Genomic DNA, 20,087 nt, shown 5'->3' on the forward strand with positions numbered 1-20,087 from the left:
TAACATATCCAACTTTCATTTTTAATCATATGTGTTCTTTTCCCTTTGTTATTTTGAAGCATACACTTGCTGAAGCCTGGGTGCAGAAAACATCAGAGTTGAATACTGATACCCAATATTTCTGTCGTACTCACTTGGGGCATCTTCTGAATCCTGGAGATCTTGTGCTTGGGTTTGTAATGCTCTATTCTGCTTCTGGTTGATGTTCAGTTCCATGCTTGCATACCACTTTAGAAGGCTGCAGGACTGTGCCCCTTCAGAACTAATAACTTATAATTGATGCTAATTGGAGCTGGTTTTCTGAAACCTTAAGGTACTCTGAAAGCTAGGGAGGTATGAGGGCTACAGGACTGTGCAAGGTAGACACCTCTGAGTTTTCTGCAATATAATGATTATAGGGAAAGTTGATGACAACATTGCATTAAAAGAAAGAGGATAAATTTGAGAATAACTTCCTTTTAATAGCTAATGCAAAATACAATGTGCAGTGGGCAGTATTTACCCTCATGCACCTACTTGATAAAAGGCAGAGTAATTCACAAAGCTGAATCTTTTAAGAGCAATACTTGTTCAGGGTTGTTTGTAATAGGCTTCTTACTTTAGTCAGAGGCAAGGTTCTACAAACCCATTCCCTAATGGTTAGTGCCTCTCCCTTTCTAGCAAGTGCCTAAGTTCTCTGAATTTTAACAAACCATTTAAAGGACTTCTGTGCATACCCCCAGTAAATGCTAATCCTGGCAATAAATGCTACTGTTATTTTTCTCTTGGAGACCTTCATCAATAGCTTTTGGCCCTGGGCATCATCCTGTTTCTAGGCTTAATAATATTCTTGACACAGAGCAAGCAGAGATGTTCTAGCAACAGGTTCTAATCAGGACAGCAATGGCACCAGTTTAGCCTCAAGGCCATGCTCAGCTCTTCTGCCCTTCTAATGCCAGACCCGTCCTCTTAGCCTCTTAGAGTGAATTTTTCTTCTTCCATTTCCAGCACATTAGCTGGTGGCCATCCCTTTTACACGCTTCAGGACTCCACAGTTAAAAACATCCCTTTGCAACAACTTTTTAGAGGTGGCATTGTGCCATGCCTTCAGGATTGGGAAAATTAAAAGAGAACGCTGAAGGCTGTAACGTGTCATTCACATGCTGACTCCTTAGATGCCCATAATAAATATTGTCGTATTGCTATTACAGCTGGAAAAGTGGAAAGTGTTATAAATGCCGACAAATCATTTTCGCACCAAATGCTCCACAAACTTTGTTTCTCTCCAGGCTTCTGCCAAAGTCCCATGCAGAATGCAGGGAGATTAAATCCTCATGCAGAGGATTTGAGGCAGTGGAAGCAGGGCAGAATGGGCTAATGGCAACCATATATAATAAAAGTAGCAAGTAAGCCAAGCCAAAATGTATGAAGCTCTGATCTGTCACCATTATATCAAAGCCTCTATAACATATCTCAAACCAAGCTGTTAAATGGACATATTTATATAATTTTAAAACACAATTAAAATCTTCTCAATGCCAGCCTTAAGGCAGCCCAAGTAGGTGGATAATTTGACATTTCCTAAAGGTACAAGGTCTTGAGTTTTAGCAAGTCTCCATTCTTGTTACTGTTTTGATTATTTGTTACATTTTCTGTATGAACATCCTCTGCTTTTCAAAACTTTTCCTTCTTACATCCCAGCAGTGCCTGTTGTTGTTGTTGCTGCTGCTGCTGCTGTTCTTGTTACATTTTCTTTCCCATTCTGCTTTGCTGTTTCTATTAGAAATATTGACATTTCTGAGTTGTGTAGAAGTATGATACAGTTAACAAAGAAACCCTTCTGCATATTCTTATTTTAGGTTTGACTTAGTGAACTGCAATCTAAATGATGAATTTGCAAATAAGATGAACCCACATAATGTTCCAGATGTGGTAAGTTTTGGATACTTCTTTCCTTCCTTAAACAAACATTTGGGCACTGATGAACAGTTGAGTTGAATTAATTTTATAATGAAATGATTTTAGAATGTTGTACTGTTTTATTGTTGTTAGCCGCCTTGAGCCCGGCTTTGGCTGGGGAGGGCGGGATATAAATAAAAATTATTATTATTATTAAGATCATCATGATATAGACCAAGAATCTCAATCTCTTTGCTAGCATAGGAATTTATATAGTCTTTGATTACCTTTATATGTCTGGGTTTCGTTTCCTGTCAGCCTAAGCTGTCTGTCAAGCCTTATGCCCATCCTGCACAACTTGGCTCCCTTTGTCTCCCACTAGTGTCTCTGTGCTTTCTGCCTGTTAGGTCAAGAAAAGTGTCATTTGATGAAAATCCTCCCCAAATCTTTTGCTTCTGCCTAATGCTAGACAATGGAAGCCTTGTCGATTCTGTCTAGGTCATGAAGGATCACTTCACCATACCTTTCCCAGTATGTGTAGTCATTCCAGAAGCAGGAACTGGAGCCTTGGTGGTCCACATACAGCCCGTGCGGCTTGTGTTGCTTAGTCTGCTATAGTGGCCTTTGGTGTCATTGATACTGCTAAAAATAAAAATCACCCTCCTGCTTTTCCTGAATTTGTACCTTTGTTCATTTATTCATAGATGCATTATTTAGTCCCGCCAATATATCTCTGGTGTTTTTATACTGAGGTTTTTATACTTTCTGTTTTTTCTTTATTTTTTTGTCATATGGAAATCTTAACACCACTTTAATGATTGCAAACCTGAATATTCTGGTGGAATAGTTAAGAGTATGAGCGATGAGTTCAGTCTCTGCTTCAAATGTCATTCCACCCATGAACTGACAGTGTGTATAATATGTCACATTCCGTGTCTGTCTTCCTTTCCCAGACATTAACATGGAGGCAGTAATGCTGGCAAATCTTACAGTAATATACAATATATATGAAGTACTTTGAGCATTTATGGAAAGCAGTACAAAAATATTTAATAGCTTCCTTCAATATTCGTTCCCCCCACTGCCCCTTGTGGTCAGTTTTAACACTACAGCTCTGTAGTTGCTTCAAATACCAACAGGGCCGTCTTTATCCAGGGGTGCAGGGCACCCAGGCGCCAAATTTATTCTGGGGGGGACCCAAAAAACCTCAACAAATTTGGAGTTGCCCCCCTAAAAAAAATTGGGGCAGCTAAACTACATTGGGGGACGGCTAAATAAATTGGAGGGGCCACTAGGCAGATCTTTGCACCCCGGCAGCGTATATGCTAAAGACGGCCCTGAATACCAATTTTCATTTAAGCTTTCTCTTTTAATGGATCCCTTAGTATTGTTCTGTAAGTGGTATTTCTGACACAGTACCTCGCCTTCCCCTTTCCATTCTTAGGTTTTGATCAAGAAGAGCTATGATCGCACAAAACGTCAGCGTCGCAGGAACTGGAAACTGAAAGAATTAGAAAGAGACAGAGAGGGCATGGATACAGATGATGAAAGGTATTGGGGGGGGGGGCTGTTCTGTATTATCTCCCATTTGTTCAACCACCCATTACATAATTTTATGAGCAAAATAAGGTGGTAGAGAAAACAACTTGGATTTCATGCATGCTCTTTAGACCAGGGGTAGCTAAAGTTGTATCCCCCCGATGTTCATTTCCAGTTCCCATCATCCCTGACCATTGACCTTGTTGGCTGGGACTGCCCTAGAGGGCACCAAGTTGGCTCCCCCTGAGTTTAGACTAATGCTGAGGCTTGTGGCTGAATTCTATCATGGGTGCCATGTGAAGAGTTCTGTTAAGTGTTGAAATCTACAAGATACTTTGTAATAAAAATTGCAACATGGATTTCACAAAATGAGGCAAATGTGGGACAGTAGACCCAGAGGGGGAGAGAACTGGCCCTTTGTGTATTTTGCATTTTGAAAGTTTGCAAAAGTTGAACATCTAGACAGGAAATCACAAGGTGATTTCTAACCATATTAGACTAATGTTCTACTATAATCTCCCAAGAAGTCAGCGAGCTCAAAACTCACTGAGTTTCAAAACCCAAGATGGAACATAAGAGCAGTCCTTCTATATTAGACCCCCCCAAAACCCATCCACTCCAACTCACCGGATGCTACAGGACTTAACTGAGATTATTTCAAACATTGGAGATTGCCTCATCTTGAAATAGCAGGATGGGCTGTTGCTAAATTATTAAGAGAACTTTTATCTTGTGGAAGGATCCTAACTGCATTCTACCTTTGCGGGAGTGTGGTTTTCCAGTAGTATGCAACATAGTGTGCTCTAGGATGGGTGACCTCAGTTTTCCCATGGATCTGTTAACTTGATATAAACTGAATGATCTTGGGTGCATCCTACCTACTAAACTAGTGTATGAAAGTTTGCTACCAGAGCTTTGTTCCTCAGTGCAGGAACTGAATAGCCTTTCAGCTCTGGAATATTATAGGCTAAGCTGATTGCTGGAATCTGGACGAGAACGCCAGTTGCTACATTCAGCAAGTAAATTAGATGCCGCAGAGTTTGAACATTTTAGAAATTTACATCGATGTTGTTTCAGACTGGAATTGATGTAACGTGTGGTTGAATCTCATGAGTGCTTTTCCCCTCCGGTTGTAAAACAGCTACAACAGACTCCAATTTTGATGTCTTGAGTGAGGGGATATTTAACCATTTCCCTCCCACACAAACCCTGTTTTCCTACAAGTGATTATCAAAGCACTTTTATACTACCATTTTAGTATGTTTAGGGAAGTTTTTAAATGTTTGATTTTATATATATATATATATATATATATATTTGCTTTCGTAGATTTTCACGGGTATAGGAATGCAGGTTTTGGTGTCCTCGGGTGTCTTCCCGTGTAAAAGTTGGGGTGTCTAGGCGACGTTTCGACGAGGTCTCACTCGTCATCTTCAGGCTGGTGCTTTCGGCTTCTTGTTACTGGAACAGAGCAGGATCTCAGTGTTTGAGTTCCTATAAATACTGTTGAGGAGGTGTGGTGTATAGCCTCCAATGTTCTGGGCAGAGAGGAAGTTCCCAGGCTAGTGTGCCTTTTCTTCTTTTGTTCCTTAATTGCTTGAGGGATATCTTGAGTGATTTCTTGAGTGATATCCTGAGTACCACTTAGGTGGGTCATTAGGTGTGGATTAGTTGCTAAAGCCTTTGTGTCTTGACCTCTTGAACTTTGTGAAGAGTTTTTCTGAGAAGATGGCTGTACTGCACTTAGTTGTGCTCTGGCTTGGCTTCGTGTATAGGGGCGAGCTGTGGTTTTGTGGCCTGTGCCAGCCAGATCTGTGTAGGGATTGCAGGGGGGTGCAGCATCCGGAGGTGCCACCATGGTTTGGCTACTGGATGGTGTCTGTAATTTATCTGTGGAGAGGGTCTGGGTTTGGGTCTGGTGTGGTTGATTGGTGATGGCGTTCTGTGTGCCTCTGGATCTGGTGTCAGTTTTTGTGGGGAGGGCTAATTTCCAGATGTCTGGCAAGCGGGATGTGTCGTCACGCTTGTTCATGTTGTGAGGGTGTTTCTCTATCTCGATGGCTTCCATGATTATTCTCTTGTGGTGATGTTCCATGTTAGAGAGCAATTTGGAATCTGCAAAATTAATTTCGTGTCCTGTTTCTTTCATGTGTTGGAAAAGAGAGGAAGTTTTTTCTTCTTTTTTGACGGCATTCTTGTGTTCTGCGATACGTGCATTTATTCGTCTGTTTGTTTGTCCAATGTACGTGGCTGGGCAGACTTTGCAGGGTATTTCATAGACCCCTTGGTTTTCCAACTGGATTTTATCCTTGGGGTTTCTGAGGATATTGGCTATTTTTTGGTTGGCGCAAAAGGCTGTTTTGATATTGTGTTTATGGAGGATTTTGCTAATTTTATCTGTAGTGCCCTTGATATAAGGAAGGAGGGCCATGCCATTGTTTTCTTCTGTGTCTTGGTTTTTGGGGGGTGTTTCTTTTTGGATTAGCTTCGTAACCCTGTTTTGCTGGTATCCATTGGCAATTAACACATTTGAGAGATTCTGTAACTCAGTTGTCAAGTGGTCTTTGTCAGCCAGGCGTTTGGTTCTGGAGATGAGAGTCTTGGCTACGGAGTTTATTTGTGCAGGGTGGTGGTGTGATTGTGCATGTAAGTAGCGGTTGGTGTGTGTTTTTTTCCGGTAGATAGTGTGTCCTAGGGAGCCATCAGGTTTTTTGTAGATTAGGACGTCAAGGAAGGGAAGTTGGTTGTTGGCTTCTATTTCCATAGTGAATTGTATTTTGGGGTGTAGGCTGTTGAGATGTGTGAGGAAGCTGTCCAGTTTTTCCTTCCCGTGTGGCCAAATTACAAAGGTGTCGTCAACATATCTGAGCCAAAGTTTGGGTTTGTGTTCTGACTTGTCTAAAGCATTGGTTTCAAAGTGTTCCATGTACAGGTTTGCGATGACCGGTGAGAGGGGTGATCCCATAGGTGCTCCTTCTATCTGTTTGTATCTTTGTCCATTGTGGATGAAGTACGTGTTGGTTAGGCAGTGGTTGGTCAGGTCCAAGATGTATTCGGGGGGATTGTATTTGTTTTGAATGGCTGTCAAGGCTTCATTAATGGGCACTTGTGTGAAGAGAGATACAACATCGAAGCTCACAAGTAGGTCATTGGGATGTAGGTTTTGCTTCTTTATTGTTTCTATGAACTGGAAGGAGTTTGGAACGTGTGAAGAGATGGATTCTGCATAGGGCTGAAGTTGCTTGGCGAGAAATTTAGCGAGATTTTGTAGAGGTGAGCCTATGGAGCTGACTATTGGTCTGAGTGGTGTTCCTTCTTTGTGTATCTTGGGGAGGCCGTAGAGTTTGGGGCATCTGGATGATTTTTCTCTGGGGATGATTCTTAGCTGGATTTCTTCACTGATAGGAGAGGCTTTTATTTTGGATTTGGTGGTTTTTTCCAGATAGGTGGTGGGATCTGTTTTTATAGGTTGGTAGGTAGGGTCTTGGAGTAGATTTGATAGTTTTGCTTGGTAGTCCGATGTGTTCATCACAACAGTGGCATTACCTTTGTCTGCTGGGAGAATGATTATGTTGTTGTCTTTCCTCAGGTTGGTGAGTGCTTTCTGTTCTTCTTTGTGTAAATTGCTTCTGGGTGGTTTGCTGGAGCAGAGGATGTTGGTGACTTCAAGTCTGATTTTATTGGCTTCATCTGGGTTGATTTTGGTTAGGCTAGCTTCGACTCCGCATATGATGTTTTCCGTGGGGATGCGTCTCGGGGCGACTGCAAAGTTGAAACCTTTGGAGAGTACTTTGGTTTCAGTTGAGGTGAGGATCCTGTCTGATATGTTATGTACTGTTTGTTTCATGGGTTGTTGTGGAGGGTGGCTGGGCTTCTGGCGTTTCTCTAGTTTGTGGAGTTTGTTGGTGTGTGTGTCTGTCTTATGTGAGGTCTCCGTTTCAGCTCTCCAGACGGCTAGTTGTTTGCATTTGTCCCAGAGTGCAGGGTGGATTTTGTTACAGAGTTTGAGGTGAAGAGTGAGCAGATCTTTGTTGGTTTGGTTTAGTAGGTATCTTTTCTTGTGTAGTTCGTTTCTGATTAGGGATAGTTCAGTTCGTTTCAGGATCCTTTCGGTAGCTGGGGTTTTAGAGTGGAATTTAAGTTGGAAGCATGTGGGAATTAAGTTGTTGTCTCGGCAGTTGCGTAGGAACAAGAGATCACATAAGATGGTGGCTCTTCGGATTTCTAGTTTCTCGTAGGTTCTTGTCAGCTGGAAGGTTTCCTCCCCGTAGAGGTGAGATATTTGCTTTCGTAGATTTTCACGGGTATAGGAATGCAGGTTTTGGTGTCCTCGGGTGTCTTCCCGTGTAAAAGTTGGGGTGTCTAGGCGACGTTTCGACGAGGTCTCACTCGTCATCTTCAGGCTGGTGCTTTCGGCTTCTTGTTACTGGAACAGAGCAGGATCTCAGTGTTTGAGTTCCTATAAATACTGTTGAGGAGGTGTGGTGTATAGCCTCCAATGTTCTGGGCAGAGAGGAAGTTCCCAGGCTAGTGTGCCTTTTCTTCTTTTGTTCCTTAATTGCTTGAGGGATATCTTGAGTGATTTCTTGAGTGATATCCTGAGTACCACTTAGGTGGGTCATTAGGTGTGGATTAGTTGCTAAAGCCTTTGTGTCTTGACCTCTTGAACTTTGTGAAGAGTTTTTCTGAGAAGATGGCTGTACTGCACTTAGTTGTGCTCTGGCTTGGCTTCGTGTATAGGGGCGAGCTGTGGTTTTGTGGCCTGTGCCAGCCAGATCTGTGTAGGGATTGCAGGGGGGTGCAGCATCCGGAGGTGCCACCATGGTTTGGCTACTGGATGGTGTCTGTAATTTATCTGTGGAGAGGGTCTGGGTTTGGGTCTGGTGTGGTTGATTGGTGATGGCGTTCTGTGTGCCTCTGGATCTGGTGTCAGTTTTTGTGGGGAGGGCTAATTTCCAGATGTCTGGCAAGCGGGATGTGTCGTCACGCTTGTTCATGTTGTGAGGGTGTTTCTCTATCTCGATGGCTTCCATGATTATTCTCTTGTGGTGATGTTCCATGTTAGAGAGCAATTTGGAATCTGCAAAATTAATTTCGTGTCCTGTTTCTTTCATGTGTTGGAAAAGAGAGGAAGTTTTTTCTTCTTTTTTGACGGCATTCTTGTGTTCTGCGATACGTGCATTTATTCGTCTGTTTGTTTGTCCAATGTACGTGGCTGGGCAGACTTTGCAGGGTATTTCATAGACCCCTTGGTTTTCCAACTGGATTTTATCCTTGGGGTTTCTGAGGATATTGGCTATTTTTTGGTTGGCGCAAAAGGCTGTTTTGATATTGTGTTTATGGAGGATTTTGCTAATTTTATCTGTAGTGCCCTTGATATAAGGAAGGAGGGCCATGCCATTGTTTTCTTCTGTGTCTTGGTTTTTGGGGGGTGTTTCTTTTTGGATTAGCTTCGTAACCCTGTTTTGCTGGTATCCATTGGCAATTAACACATTTGAGAGATTCTGTAACTCAGTTGTCAAGTGGTCTTTGTCAGCCAGGCGTTTGGTTCTGGAGATGAGAGTCTTGGCTACGGAGTTTATTTGTGCAGGGTGGTGGTGTGATTGTGCATGTAAGTAGCGGTTGGTGTGTGTTTTTTTCCGGTAGATAGTGTGTCCTAGGGAGCCATCAGGTTTTTTGTAGATTAGGACGTCAAGGAAGGGAAGTTGGTTGTTGGCTTCTATTTCCATAGTGAATTGTATTTTGGGGTGTAGGCTGTTGAGATGTGTGAGGAAGCTGTCCAGTTTTTCCTTCCCGTGTGGCCAAATTACAAAGGTGTAATTTCGAGATAGAGAAACACCCTCACAACATGAACAAGCGTGACGACACATCCCGCTTGCCAGACATCTGGAAATTAGCCCTCCCCACAAAAACTGACACCAGATCCAGAGGCACACAGAACGCCATCACCAATCAACCACACCAGACCCAAACCCAGACCCTCTCCACAGATAAATTACAGACACCATCCAGTAGCCAAACCATGGTGGCACCTCCGGATGCTGCACCCCCCTGCAATCCCTACACAGATCTGGCTGGCACAGGCCACAAAACCACAGCTCGCCCCTATACACGAAGCCAAGCCAGAGCACAACTAAGTGCAGTACAGCCATCTTCTCAGAAAAACTCTTCACAAAGTTCAAGAGGTCAAGACACAAAGGCTTTAGCAACTAATCCACACCTAATGACCCACCTAAGTGGTACTCAGGATATCACTCAAGAAATCACTCAAGATATCCCTCAAGCAATTAAGGAACAAAAGAAGAAAAGGCACACTAGCCTGGGAACTTCCTCTCTGCCCAGAACATTGGAGGCTATACACCACACCTCCTCAACAGTATTTATAGGAACTCAAACACTGAGATCCTGCTCTGTTCCAGTAACAAGAAGCCGAAAGCACCAGCCTGAAGATGACGAGTGAGACCTCGTCGAAACGTCGCCTAGACACCCCAACTTTTACACGGGAAGACACCCGAGGACACCAAAACCTGCATATATATATTAATATGTTAATTGCCAATGGATACCAGCAAAACAGGGTTACGAAGCTAATCCAAAAAGAAACACCCCCCAAAAACCAAGACACAGAAGAAAACAATGGCATGGCCCTCCTTCCTTATATCAAGGGCACTACAGATAAAATTAGCAAAATCCTCCATAAACACAATATCAAAACAGCCTTTTGCGCCAACCAAAAAATAGCCAATATCCTCAGAAACCCCAAGGATAAAATCCAGTTGGAAAACCAAGGGGTCTATGAAATACCCTGCAAAGTCTGCCCAGCCACGTACATTGGACAAACAAACAGACGAATAAATGCACGTATCGCAGAACACAAGAATGCCGTCAAAAAAGAAGAAAAAACTTCCTCTCTCTTCCAACACATGAAAGAAACAGGACACGAAATTAATTTTGCAGATTCCAAATTGCTCTCTAACATGGAACATCACCACAAGAGAATAATCATGGAAGCCATCGAGATAGAGAAACACCCTCACAACATGAACAAGCGTGACGACACATCCCGCTTGCCAGACATCTGGAAATTAGCCCTCCCCACAAAAACTGACACCAGATCCAGAGGCACACAGAACGCCATCACCAATCAACCACACCAGACCCAAACCCAGACCCTCTCCACAGATAAATTACAGACACCATCCAGTAGCCAAACCATGGTGGCACCTCCGGATGCTGCACCCCCCTGCAATCCCTACACAGATCTGGCTGGCACAGGCCACAAAACCACAGCTCGCCCCTATACACGAAGCCAAGCCAGAGCACAACTAAATGTAGTACACCCATCTTCTCAGAAAAACTCTTCACAAAGTTCAAGAGGTCAAGACACAAAGGCTTTAGCAACTAATCCACACCTAATGACCCACCTAAGTGGTACTCAGGATATCACTCAAGAAATCACTCAAGATATCCCTCAAGCAATTAAGGAACAAAAGAAGAAAAGGCACACTAGCCTGGGAACTTCCTCTCTGCCCAGAACATTGGAGGCTATACACCATACCTCCTCTACAGTATTTATAGGAACTCAAACACTGAGATCCTGCTCTGTTCCAGTAACAAGAAGCCGAAAGCACCAGCCTGAAGATGACGAGTGAGACCTCGTCGAAACGTCGCCTAGACACCCCAACTTTTACACGGGAAGATACCCGAGGACACCAAAACCTGCATTCCTGTACCCGTGAAAATCTACGAAAGCAAATATATATATATATATATATATATATATATATATATATATATATATATATATATTGTTGGAAGCCACCCAGAGTGGCTGGGGAAACCAGCCAGATAGGTGCGGTATAAATAATAAATTATTATTATTATACCATTTATACTATTGGAATTCATGGCAGTGTATAACAAAATCAATGCATGATAGTCGAACACATGAAAAACTGATGGAAACAGATGGGGGAAAGAAAGGTAAGAAAGGGCAACCCAGTCTGATGAGTGGGGTACAAATAATCATTATAATTATAATAATTATACAGATACCAGTCTTTTTCCACAGTGTGTAAAAGCAGCAGGAGGTGTTTGATGGCAGGGGTCAGACTCTGGAGAGATCCAATCAGGAATCTCCCATGTCACATCTTAGCACTTTCTAATTTGAATTTTTCAAACTAATTTTACTTGCTCAGCTTGTGAATGTTCATCTTTCCCAGTCGTCAGACATAGTTTATATAGCATCCAGGCAAAAATATTTAGTTTTCTGTATTCTGTTTATAGTTTATGAGTATAATGGTATTAGAATGCACCTAATCCCCAGAAAAAGTAGTAAAATTTCTCACTTTTATTTCTACTTTTATAGACAATACCAGGACTTCCTAGAAGATCTTGAAGAAGATGAGGCTATTAGAAAAAATGTCAATATTTATAAAAGTAAGTTTCCTACATAAAGTATTTACCTTTTTTTACGGTATTGTAATGCCCAGAAATATTGCCTGTCTACAGTGGTGTCTGGAATTCACAACCAATGGTGGCTACTCTTAAATTAGTTGTTTTCTAGTTAATATGTGTTCTGTCCACTGTTTCTGTCTATTGTCATGATCTAAGTATCTGGAGCTAAATGCTCCAAGCCAATTTAATGACATTTAGGAGGATGAGGAGCTACAGAAGTACATAATAACTGCCGGCATCTCTTTTGTCGCATTCTTCCTTTCCCAGAGCATGCATTAGACCAGCTTAGGACTTGTAATACATCATCATCTATCTCCCCAGGTTACATCAACTTAAGGAAGCTTTGTCTTGACCATGCTGCATTCCCTGGCATGCAGGAAAATACTGTGCTCCTGCAAGCATACTTAATTGCCTCCTGGAGGCACAGTTTGTCTGACATTAGTAGAGTATCTGATGAGCTGAAGTTGGCAAACAGGATGAGGAAATTGACCGCCTGACCAAGCCCTTAGCAACTTAAGAGTACCCTGGAGGAGCAAATGAAATTAGGGTTCTCTCCCCAGGACCAGGATGCTGTAAGCTTTTAAGGACTTGGGCTCCTTTGAAGCTAAAAGGATGTGGGGCAGTAATTAGGGGCAGTCAGAAGGAACTTTGTCTCAACCTAATTATTCCCCGCTCCAAGGAGATCTTAAGCTGTGATGCAGGCAGCAACCCTAACAGCTTAATGTATCCTTTAAAAATCAAAATAAGAGTAAGGGATATATTCTTGTTGATCCCAGGTCTCCCCACTCCTCTCCAAATCCTTTTGTACACCACAAGGAGGGGAAGAGAAATATATTCCCCTTTCCCCATTGTTCAGGATAAGGCTTAGATAAGCAGCTCACTTAGTCCCAAACTTCAGCAGTCTTGCATTATTTTGCTGATGGAGGGGACAGGGGCCCCCAAACATTTATTTTCTTTATGGTCTTCCAGTTTGTTCCCTCTAGTGATGAAGTGTATTACCATCCAGAAACCTCTGCACACTTGAACATCCCTGATATGCAGAATTTATGTCTATGTTTGTTTTTTGAATAGAAAGGAACGCAAACTGTAGGAGACCAAGGGCTGTATGTGTATACTGCCCTCATTCCGCCATGTAACTAACAATAGCAGGGCAGAGAATAGACACAAGCACTTGGTATGAATCCTAGGCGAAAGGGAAGCAAGTGGTCTGCTGCTTGCTCTCTTCAACCTTTTTGGGGAAGGATAATTAGTATTCTATTCCTAATTAATTATTCTGATCCTAATTAATCTTGCACTATAATTATCCATCACTCAAGTTTAGACTACAAAGCAGGCATTAAAGCTATTGTGGAGGTGCAGGGAGAGAGCAAATATTTTGAAAATAATTTCCATTGTTTTCTTAAAGAGTGGCTAGCTATTTGACAGTTAGCTCAGTTGGTTAGATAAAGTGATTTTTATTTTATCTTTTGAGGTCTTATGTTGCTTTATGGTTTTATAGATGCAGTCATTCCTGTAGAAAGTGACACAGATGATGAGGGTATTCCCCGGATCAGCCTTGCTGAAATGTTGGAAGATCTTCAGATATCTCAAGATGCTACTGGCGGAGAAGGCGCTGATATGTTGACGGAATAAGCTAATAGGTCTTGTTAATGAGAATATTTTTCTTGCTTAAGGAAAACTAGTTATTACAGGAACCTATTATAGGCATTCACAGACTTGATGTACAAAGTTATAATCACAGTAAATTTTGAACAACAGTTCAACAATAAATCATGCTGGAAAGTATCATTAATGGCTAATAAATGCATTGGGATATCTACTAAACCTGAATGGCATTCAGACTGTGTGATTATAATTATTTTTACTTGTGTCTAAATTTGTATAGGTATGCAAATACAAAGATAGTTCCAAAGCCATGTCACTCACTGAATTTGTTTATGCTTTGGCAATCTGTAATCTGCACCTGGGACCTCTGGTGTGTTTATGTGTATTGCAGGACTGCTCCCAGTAACGTCAAAAACTGTTCTAATCTACTTGAAATTACCATTTAGTTAGAAATACAAATCTTATATTCAGTTGCTGTATGAAGCTGCAGGAAATGAATAATGTGGAGGAGAGGAAAGTGGATGGAACTCATATTTCTGAAATACAGTCATCTAATAACTGTCTAGAATATAGGCCCTAGATTACAAGAGGCTTAATTTTAATTCCCTCTAGCATTATTGGCAGCTGATGCCCCATAGTGGAGATGTTACTGTGTGCTTTGAAAATTAGCCACATTCTATCTAGAGCTCAGGCTTTCTAAAGGTTCACTTTGCGTCAGTCCCGTTGAGGCAGGCTACTGTTTTTCTTGGAAGGGAAGAGAAGCTTAGGAGGTTCCATCTTTGTTCTGGAAATCCATCTCTACATGTCTGTCTCTTGCACAGGTGGAGGGAACTGATGTGCGTCTGCAAAAGAATGCCATAGCCCAGTTTTCTTTATTCAACCAAACTAGCTCCTTGGGGCTGGCGGAGTTCTTGTAATTTGTAGTTGAAAATGTTTTAAACATTTGATCCCAGATCAAACATTAAATCAAAGTTATTATACAATCTTCCCTTGTGTTAAGAATAAAAATTGTGCCCCTATATAGTGCCTACTTCCTAGTACAGCATTATGATCATTCATTGAGATTCCTAAATTTGGGTGCAGGGTGGGCGATAGGCAAGAGCACAATATGGTGTAAGTACTTTTGATTAAGTCTTTGGTCACTTCCATTTTAAGCCCACCAGCATTGTCTGACTCTTTAAAAACCTCTGTCTGGAACTGCTTCATCACATGTTATACCCACGTAGTAAAGAAAACCGACACTGCTATAGGCCTGAAGTAATACTCATTTCGTTAAAAACAACAACTCTTTTCTTTGGTGAGCTGGTTCAGACAGTATGATGAGTAAAACTGTAGGCAGAGAAACAAAACCGTATTGCAACATTTCAATAAAAGCAGGCTGCTTCCACTTCTGAACTTCTCTCTGCCGCAGCCTCTCCCTTGAACTCACGAAGCCCTGTTATCTCTTCTGCTTCCAACACCACCTCCGCCCAATCTTCTCCCTCCTGCTAGTCATCGTCTCACCACCAGTCCCTTGGCTCTGAGCCTTCTTCCCTTGGGGGTTACCCAGCTGGTGCATCCCACTGGTCCTCTGTGTCCAGCCAGTGCATGACATCTCTCATGAGTCTTGCCACTCATTTCCAGCTTATCATGTTTTGGCTTCAGTATAATAAAACACAACAAGTGGTACCTTGGGTTACATATGCTTCAGGTTACATACGTTTCAGGTTACACACTCCGCTAACCCAGAAATAGTGCTTCAGGTTAAGAACTTTGCTTCAGGATAGGAACAGAAATCGGGCTCCGGCGGCGCAGCAGCAGCAGGAGGCCCCATTAGCTAAAGTGGTGCTTCAGGTTAAGACCAGTTTCAGGTTAAGAACGGACCTCCGGAACGAATTAAGTACTTAACCCGAGGTACCACTGTATAAGAAATAAAAGCATCAGCAAAAAAAACAAATAAAAATCATACAGCATCTAGCACACTACACTGCAATTACTACAACAGGCAGAAACATCGTTAAGTGGTTCTCCCAAGACCCTCAACAGTTTGCAAGAGGTTCATGGGGAAAAGAAATTGGGGAATCTTTGATCTCGGAGGTACCTGTTAAGATGCAACCAATTCAAATAAGGGATGCTTTTCCATGAGGTGATCTCAACACAATTGGGAGAGGCTGTGTTGTAAATTATGCAACTTGTTGGGAGGGTCTGGTTTTTTGAGGGAGTTCCATGTCAGCCCAAACACATTTATTTCAACCATTGTCTTTTCCCTGGCAAGGTTCCTGTTCTTTTAACACTCATTAATAAAGTGCCTAAGATGTGGTTGCGCAAAGATTAAAGCACAACATAGGACCAGCCCATAGGTTTACCATTGAGAATAGTGATGAGACATGGGAAGGAAGAGGGGAAATTGGGAAAAAGCAGCATGAACTAGGTTGGTTTTAAGATGCCTTTTGTAGCTGTGTGTCTGGCAGAAATTCCTTTCATGGACATGAAGTAATAGGATGACTTTGGCTGTTGCAATTTGCTCCTTCCTGCAGTGCACTTGTGAAAGCTACAGAAGACTTGTCAGCAAAAGAAAAGGCAACCCTACTATTACAAAGTGTCATCTGTCAGAAATGTGTTACGCAATAAGAGCTGGCAATTGATCCATTAATGCTTTCATGTGAAGACAAATACAGGTATGGAAAGGCTTAATTGAGGCATGTTTCAAAACAAAACACTAGTAAGTTAGAGATGATCTTTTACTGACGAGAAGCATATGCTAGTGATTCTGGGCTGAAAAGAGATACATTTAATGACAGTGTGAAGAGAAAACTGAAATATTCATTTGTTACTATCTCAGCAGTAGATTTTTTCATTTTACAGTAATAATATAATTAAACCTTGTGTGCTCGTGTCTGTAAATAAATAATCAGCACCTTTGTCTTTAATCACAGCCACATCTGAGGAAAAAGATGTGCCTTAGCCTGTATAAACTTGTTTTATGCTCTTTGAGAGTGATAGGTAGGTCCTGTTTTACAGCTGTTGGGAGTATACAAAATAAGTTATGAAAGTGACTATTACATCTACATTGATAAGACAGCATTCTCAGGCGTTGGAGAGTTTGCTTCAGAGTTTAGATATAATCCTTTGCTTCAGAGGTTAGATATAATCCTTTGCTTCAGAATTTAGATATAATCCAATAAAACGGTGTGGGTTTGCATAATAGCACCTTGTCACCATATGATGCGGCTGGATTAGTTCTCTTCTTGCATGTAATTGTCATAATTGCCCCACTAGCAAAGTGAGTGTCAGCTGTAAGCACTGAGAATGTGTACAACTCACCCCAAGGAGTTCAGAAACAAAAGCAGTAAGGTGACTAGGAGATAGCTGGAAGGAGAAGGCTGAAGAGGACTTTTTCAACTAGGACATAACTAGGAAGTATGTCTCAAGTTCTTTCTTGAATATGGAAAGAAAATGGAACATTTCAAACCTCTTTGCTTTTGTTTTTAAATGTGTTTTTGAAAAGTTTTATTTCTGGGGGGAAAGGAGCCAAGACATGAACATTGAACCAGCTCTTCCTCTGTCCTTTTTATTGTTGCGCCATGGTTTGTTTTGGGCTACATATGAGTAAGGAGAGAGTTTAGCCATGTGTCCCTGTTCGGCCGATATGCTGAGCCAATGCTAAGGCTTAGCTCAGCAGGGCTCACCGCTAGAAAGATGGGGTTTTCTGCTTTGCCACCAGCCCATGGAAGAAGGGGGAAATTATGTAAAATATAAGAAATGTCCTTAATTTAAACAGCATGCAGGATTCAACAGTCTGGGCGACACCAGTCCATTTCCTGCAATAACTTCTTTGCTCCCTTTGATTTCCTAATTCTAAAAATCTTTTTTGTTTTGTTGTTGTTTTTTAAATAATTTTTATTAACAGGCCAATCACATCACATTATCACATTGATTCCAAATTATACAGCCAAATTTTAAATTTTGTTGGGGTACCCATACATTAAGCTCAGCTCGAGTCCAAAACAGCATCACTTATCTTACTGCATTAATTAGACAGTTCTCTCCAGTTTGATCTGGAAAGTCCTTTGTTACTTCTTTTCTCTTCTTGTTGTTATCATAAATTCCTTTCTTTGCAATCTCTGATGATTTTCACAAGCAGGTTAACAGCTGGCATTCTATGTGGATTTTGTACTTTTCCAAAAATCATATCGATCTGAGACAGCCTCTGTACAACGCTTCCATAAACAAAATTAATCTCCAATCTGTCCTTTATTTTTCTCAGGCTTACCAAATAACAAATGAGACTGTGGGTTCTGTCAGGTCAAACTTACATTCCATCATTCCTTCTCTTTCAAACAATCCTGATTCTCTTCCCCCAGTCCTTCCTTGGCAAACCTGTCATGGCGAGACGCCATTTTTTAACTGCGTCATAAAAATTTTCTTCTTTTCTCACCGTTCTGCAGTCTTCTTTCCTTATACTCCGTCCCACATAGTTCTTAAAATCCTGCCTGTGATTCATAGAAATGTGACGATCTTGTTTCTATCTGGGGTGAAGGGTTATTAATGTCACATCATGCAAAGAAAAAAAGAGTTTTTTCCTCCACCCCCCCTTCGTTCCAAACATACAGTCTCCTTATGGTGATTCATCAGAAGATTTACTTATCCATCCGTCACTCCTGGTCTCAGAGACCCATTAATCAGCAGTCTTATCTTCGAGCTTTACTTGATGTATGTGCTTTCAGCTTCGTTTCCAATCATATGTTTCCAATTATAATTCCAAGCTGAAGCAACCCGCACATGCTAATTGGAATCGGCTTCAGGAAGAGCTGATTCCACCGAGGGCCTGTGCCAAGTGTTCGGCACCCCCATCACTCGTTTCAGGGGGTGCATTGTGAACACCGCTGGCAGGACAGTTCTCCTCCACATCCTAGAGGAGTTCAGGAAGGCTGCATACTTCCCATAGCAGCCCCTTAGTACCTCGTATGGGTCAGAGAGATGTTATTGTCGGCCATCTTCCAACGCGCCACCTGGGGGGCCCCTTTTTTTGTTTTGTTTTGTTACTAGTCTCTTCCATTCAACCCCAGTCATCTAACCACTAGACCTTTGTGCGCAAGTGAAGGAAAGGCAGCAGAATCATTTAGCTTCCATTTTGCACCTTTCAGGGGTCTCTAGTCCCATCAGCCTTGTCAAGCTGCAGGAGTTTTTCCTGTTCTTACATGAGAGAGACACTGCATATTAGGACTCCAACCGCCAACAGGCAGAAAGAAAGCTTGTAAGAAAACATAGGGTGCATTTCTCTGTTAGAGACATGGCACATTTCAGTTCCCTTATGATAGGGCTTCCCTGTGATAACAAAAACAAAACTGCGTTAAGAAAAATTGCACATTGGAGGCGTTTTCTGCACATTTTCTACATGCAGGTGGTTAAGCCCCAACTTGCAGCTTAACTGCTATTCTGCCATGACTGTTCTATTTTTATTACTCTGTGTGTACAGCTACTTTTAGAATTTGTATATATTCTCTCAGTCGTCTTTTCAACACCCAAGTAACAGTCCAGTATTATGTTTCATCATAAAGAGCTTAAGCACCCTACGCAGCCAGATAAATCACTGTTAAGCTGCTGTTTGCCCGCTGATACTGATCTCCATAGCACCATGGCTTCAGAAGGCTTCAGAGTTAATGGGATGATGTGTAAGTGAGTTTCTGCTCACATCATATCCCCAATGCCTCCTATATGTGTTTATGATGCAACTTCTAGCAACTTAGCACCGGAGGAACGCCCTTATGGGGAAAGGTTGTGACATTTGGGGCTTTTTAGTGTAGGGGAAAAGGCGTGGCAGAGAGGAACATGTACAAGATTATCCATGATGTGGAGACAATGACAAAAGTGTCATTTCCCCCCTCCCTCTTTCATATGACTACAGTGGTACCTCAGGTTACAAACACCTCGGGTTGCAAACACTTCGGGTTACAAACACTTCGGGTTACAGACTCCGCTAACCCAGAAGTAGTACTATATGACTACAGTGGTACCTCAGGTTACAAACACCTCGGGTTACAAACACTTCGGGTTACAGACTCCGCTAACCCGGAAGTAGTACCTCGGGTAAAGAACTTTACCTCAGGATGAGAACAGAAATTGCATGCCGGCAGCAGGAGGCCCCATTGGCTAAAGTGGTACCTCAGGTTAAGAACAGTTTCAGGTTAAGAATGGACCTCTGGAACGAATTAAATTCGTAACCAGAGGTACCACAGTACAATCGGGGACCATTCAACGAAGCAGAAAGATTTCGGATAGACCCAAAAAGAGCGCTTCTTCAAACAGGGCACAGTTAAACTGTGGAACTTTCTCCCACAAGTTATAGCGATGTCTTAAAAGACGAGACAAGTGTATGGAAGAGAAGCCTATGATCTGCCTCCACTGTTGAAGGCAAATGCCCCTCTGAATATGTTGCGGGGAATCACAAATGTGGAGAGTGCTGTTGCACCCGGGTTTTGTTTGCTGGCTTCCCGGCTGGCCACTGAAAGAAAAGGATGTTTGACCTTCTCAAAGAGCCCTTATGTTCTTGCTGAGCTGCTCCGCTGTGCTAGAACCATATCCCATAGTTCCTACTCCTACAGCGTTGTTCAGATGGCACGGGGCCA

The 20,087-nt window shown here is 42.1% G+C and overlaps 1 protein-coding gene across 2 annotated transcripts in view; it reads left to right on the top strand.

Annotated features, from left to right (window-relative positions):
- Nucleotides 1–13,704, top strand: part of NMD3 (NMD3 ribosome export adaptor) — a 28,011-nt gene extending 14,307 nt beyond the window's left edge. For both annotated transcript variants that reach the window (XM_028731453.2, XM_028731454.2), the window contains exons 12-16: nucleotides 60–172; nucleotides 1,839–1,911; nucleotides 3,323–3,429; nucleotides 11,786–11,856; nucleotides 13,373–13,704. In XM_028731453.2, coding sequence (XP_028587286.2) covers nucleotides 60–172; nucleotides 1,839–1,911; nucleotides 3,323–3,429; nucleotides 11,786–11,856; nucleotides 13,373–13,506 — 498 coding nt within the window. In that variant the 3' untranslated portion in view covers nucleotides 13,507–13,704. The remainder of the gene's footprint in view (nucleotides 1–59; nucleotides 173–1,838; nucleotides 1,912–3,322; nucleotides 3,430–11,785; nucleotides 11,857–13,372) is intronic.
- Nucleotides 13,705–20,087: the final 6,383 nt, after the last annotated feature.

Source organism: Podarcis muralis, chromosome 6, assembly GCF_964188315.1.
Source record: "Podarcis muralis chromosome 6, rPodMur119.hap1.1, whole genome shotgun sequence".
NCBI lineage: Eukaryota > Metazoa > Chordata > Lepidosauria > Squamata > Lacertidae > Podarcis > Podarcis muralis.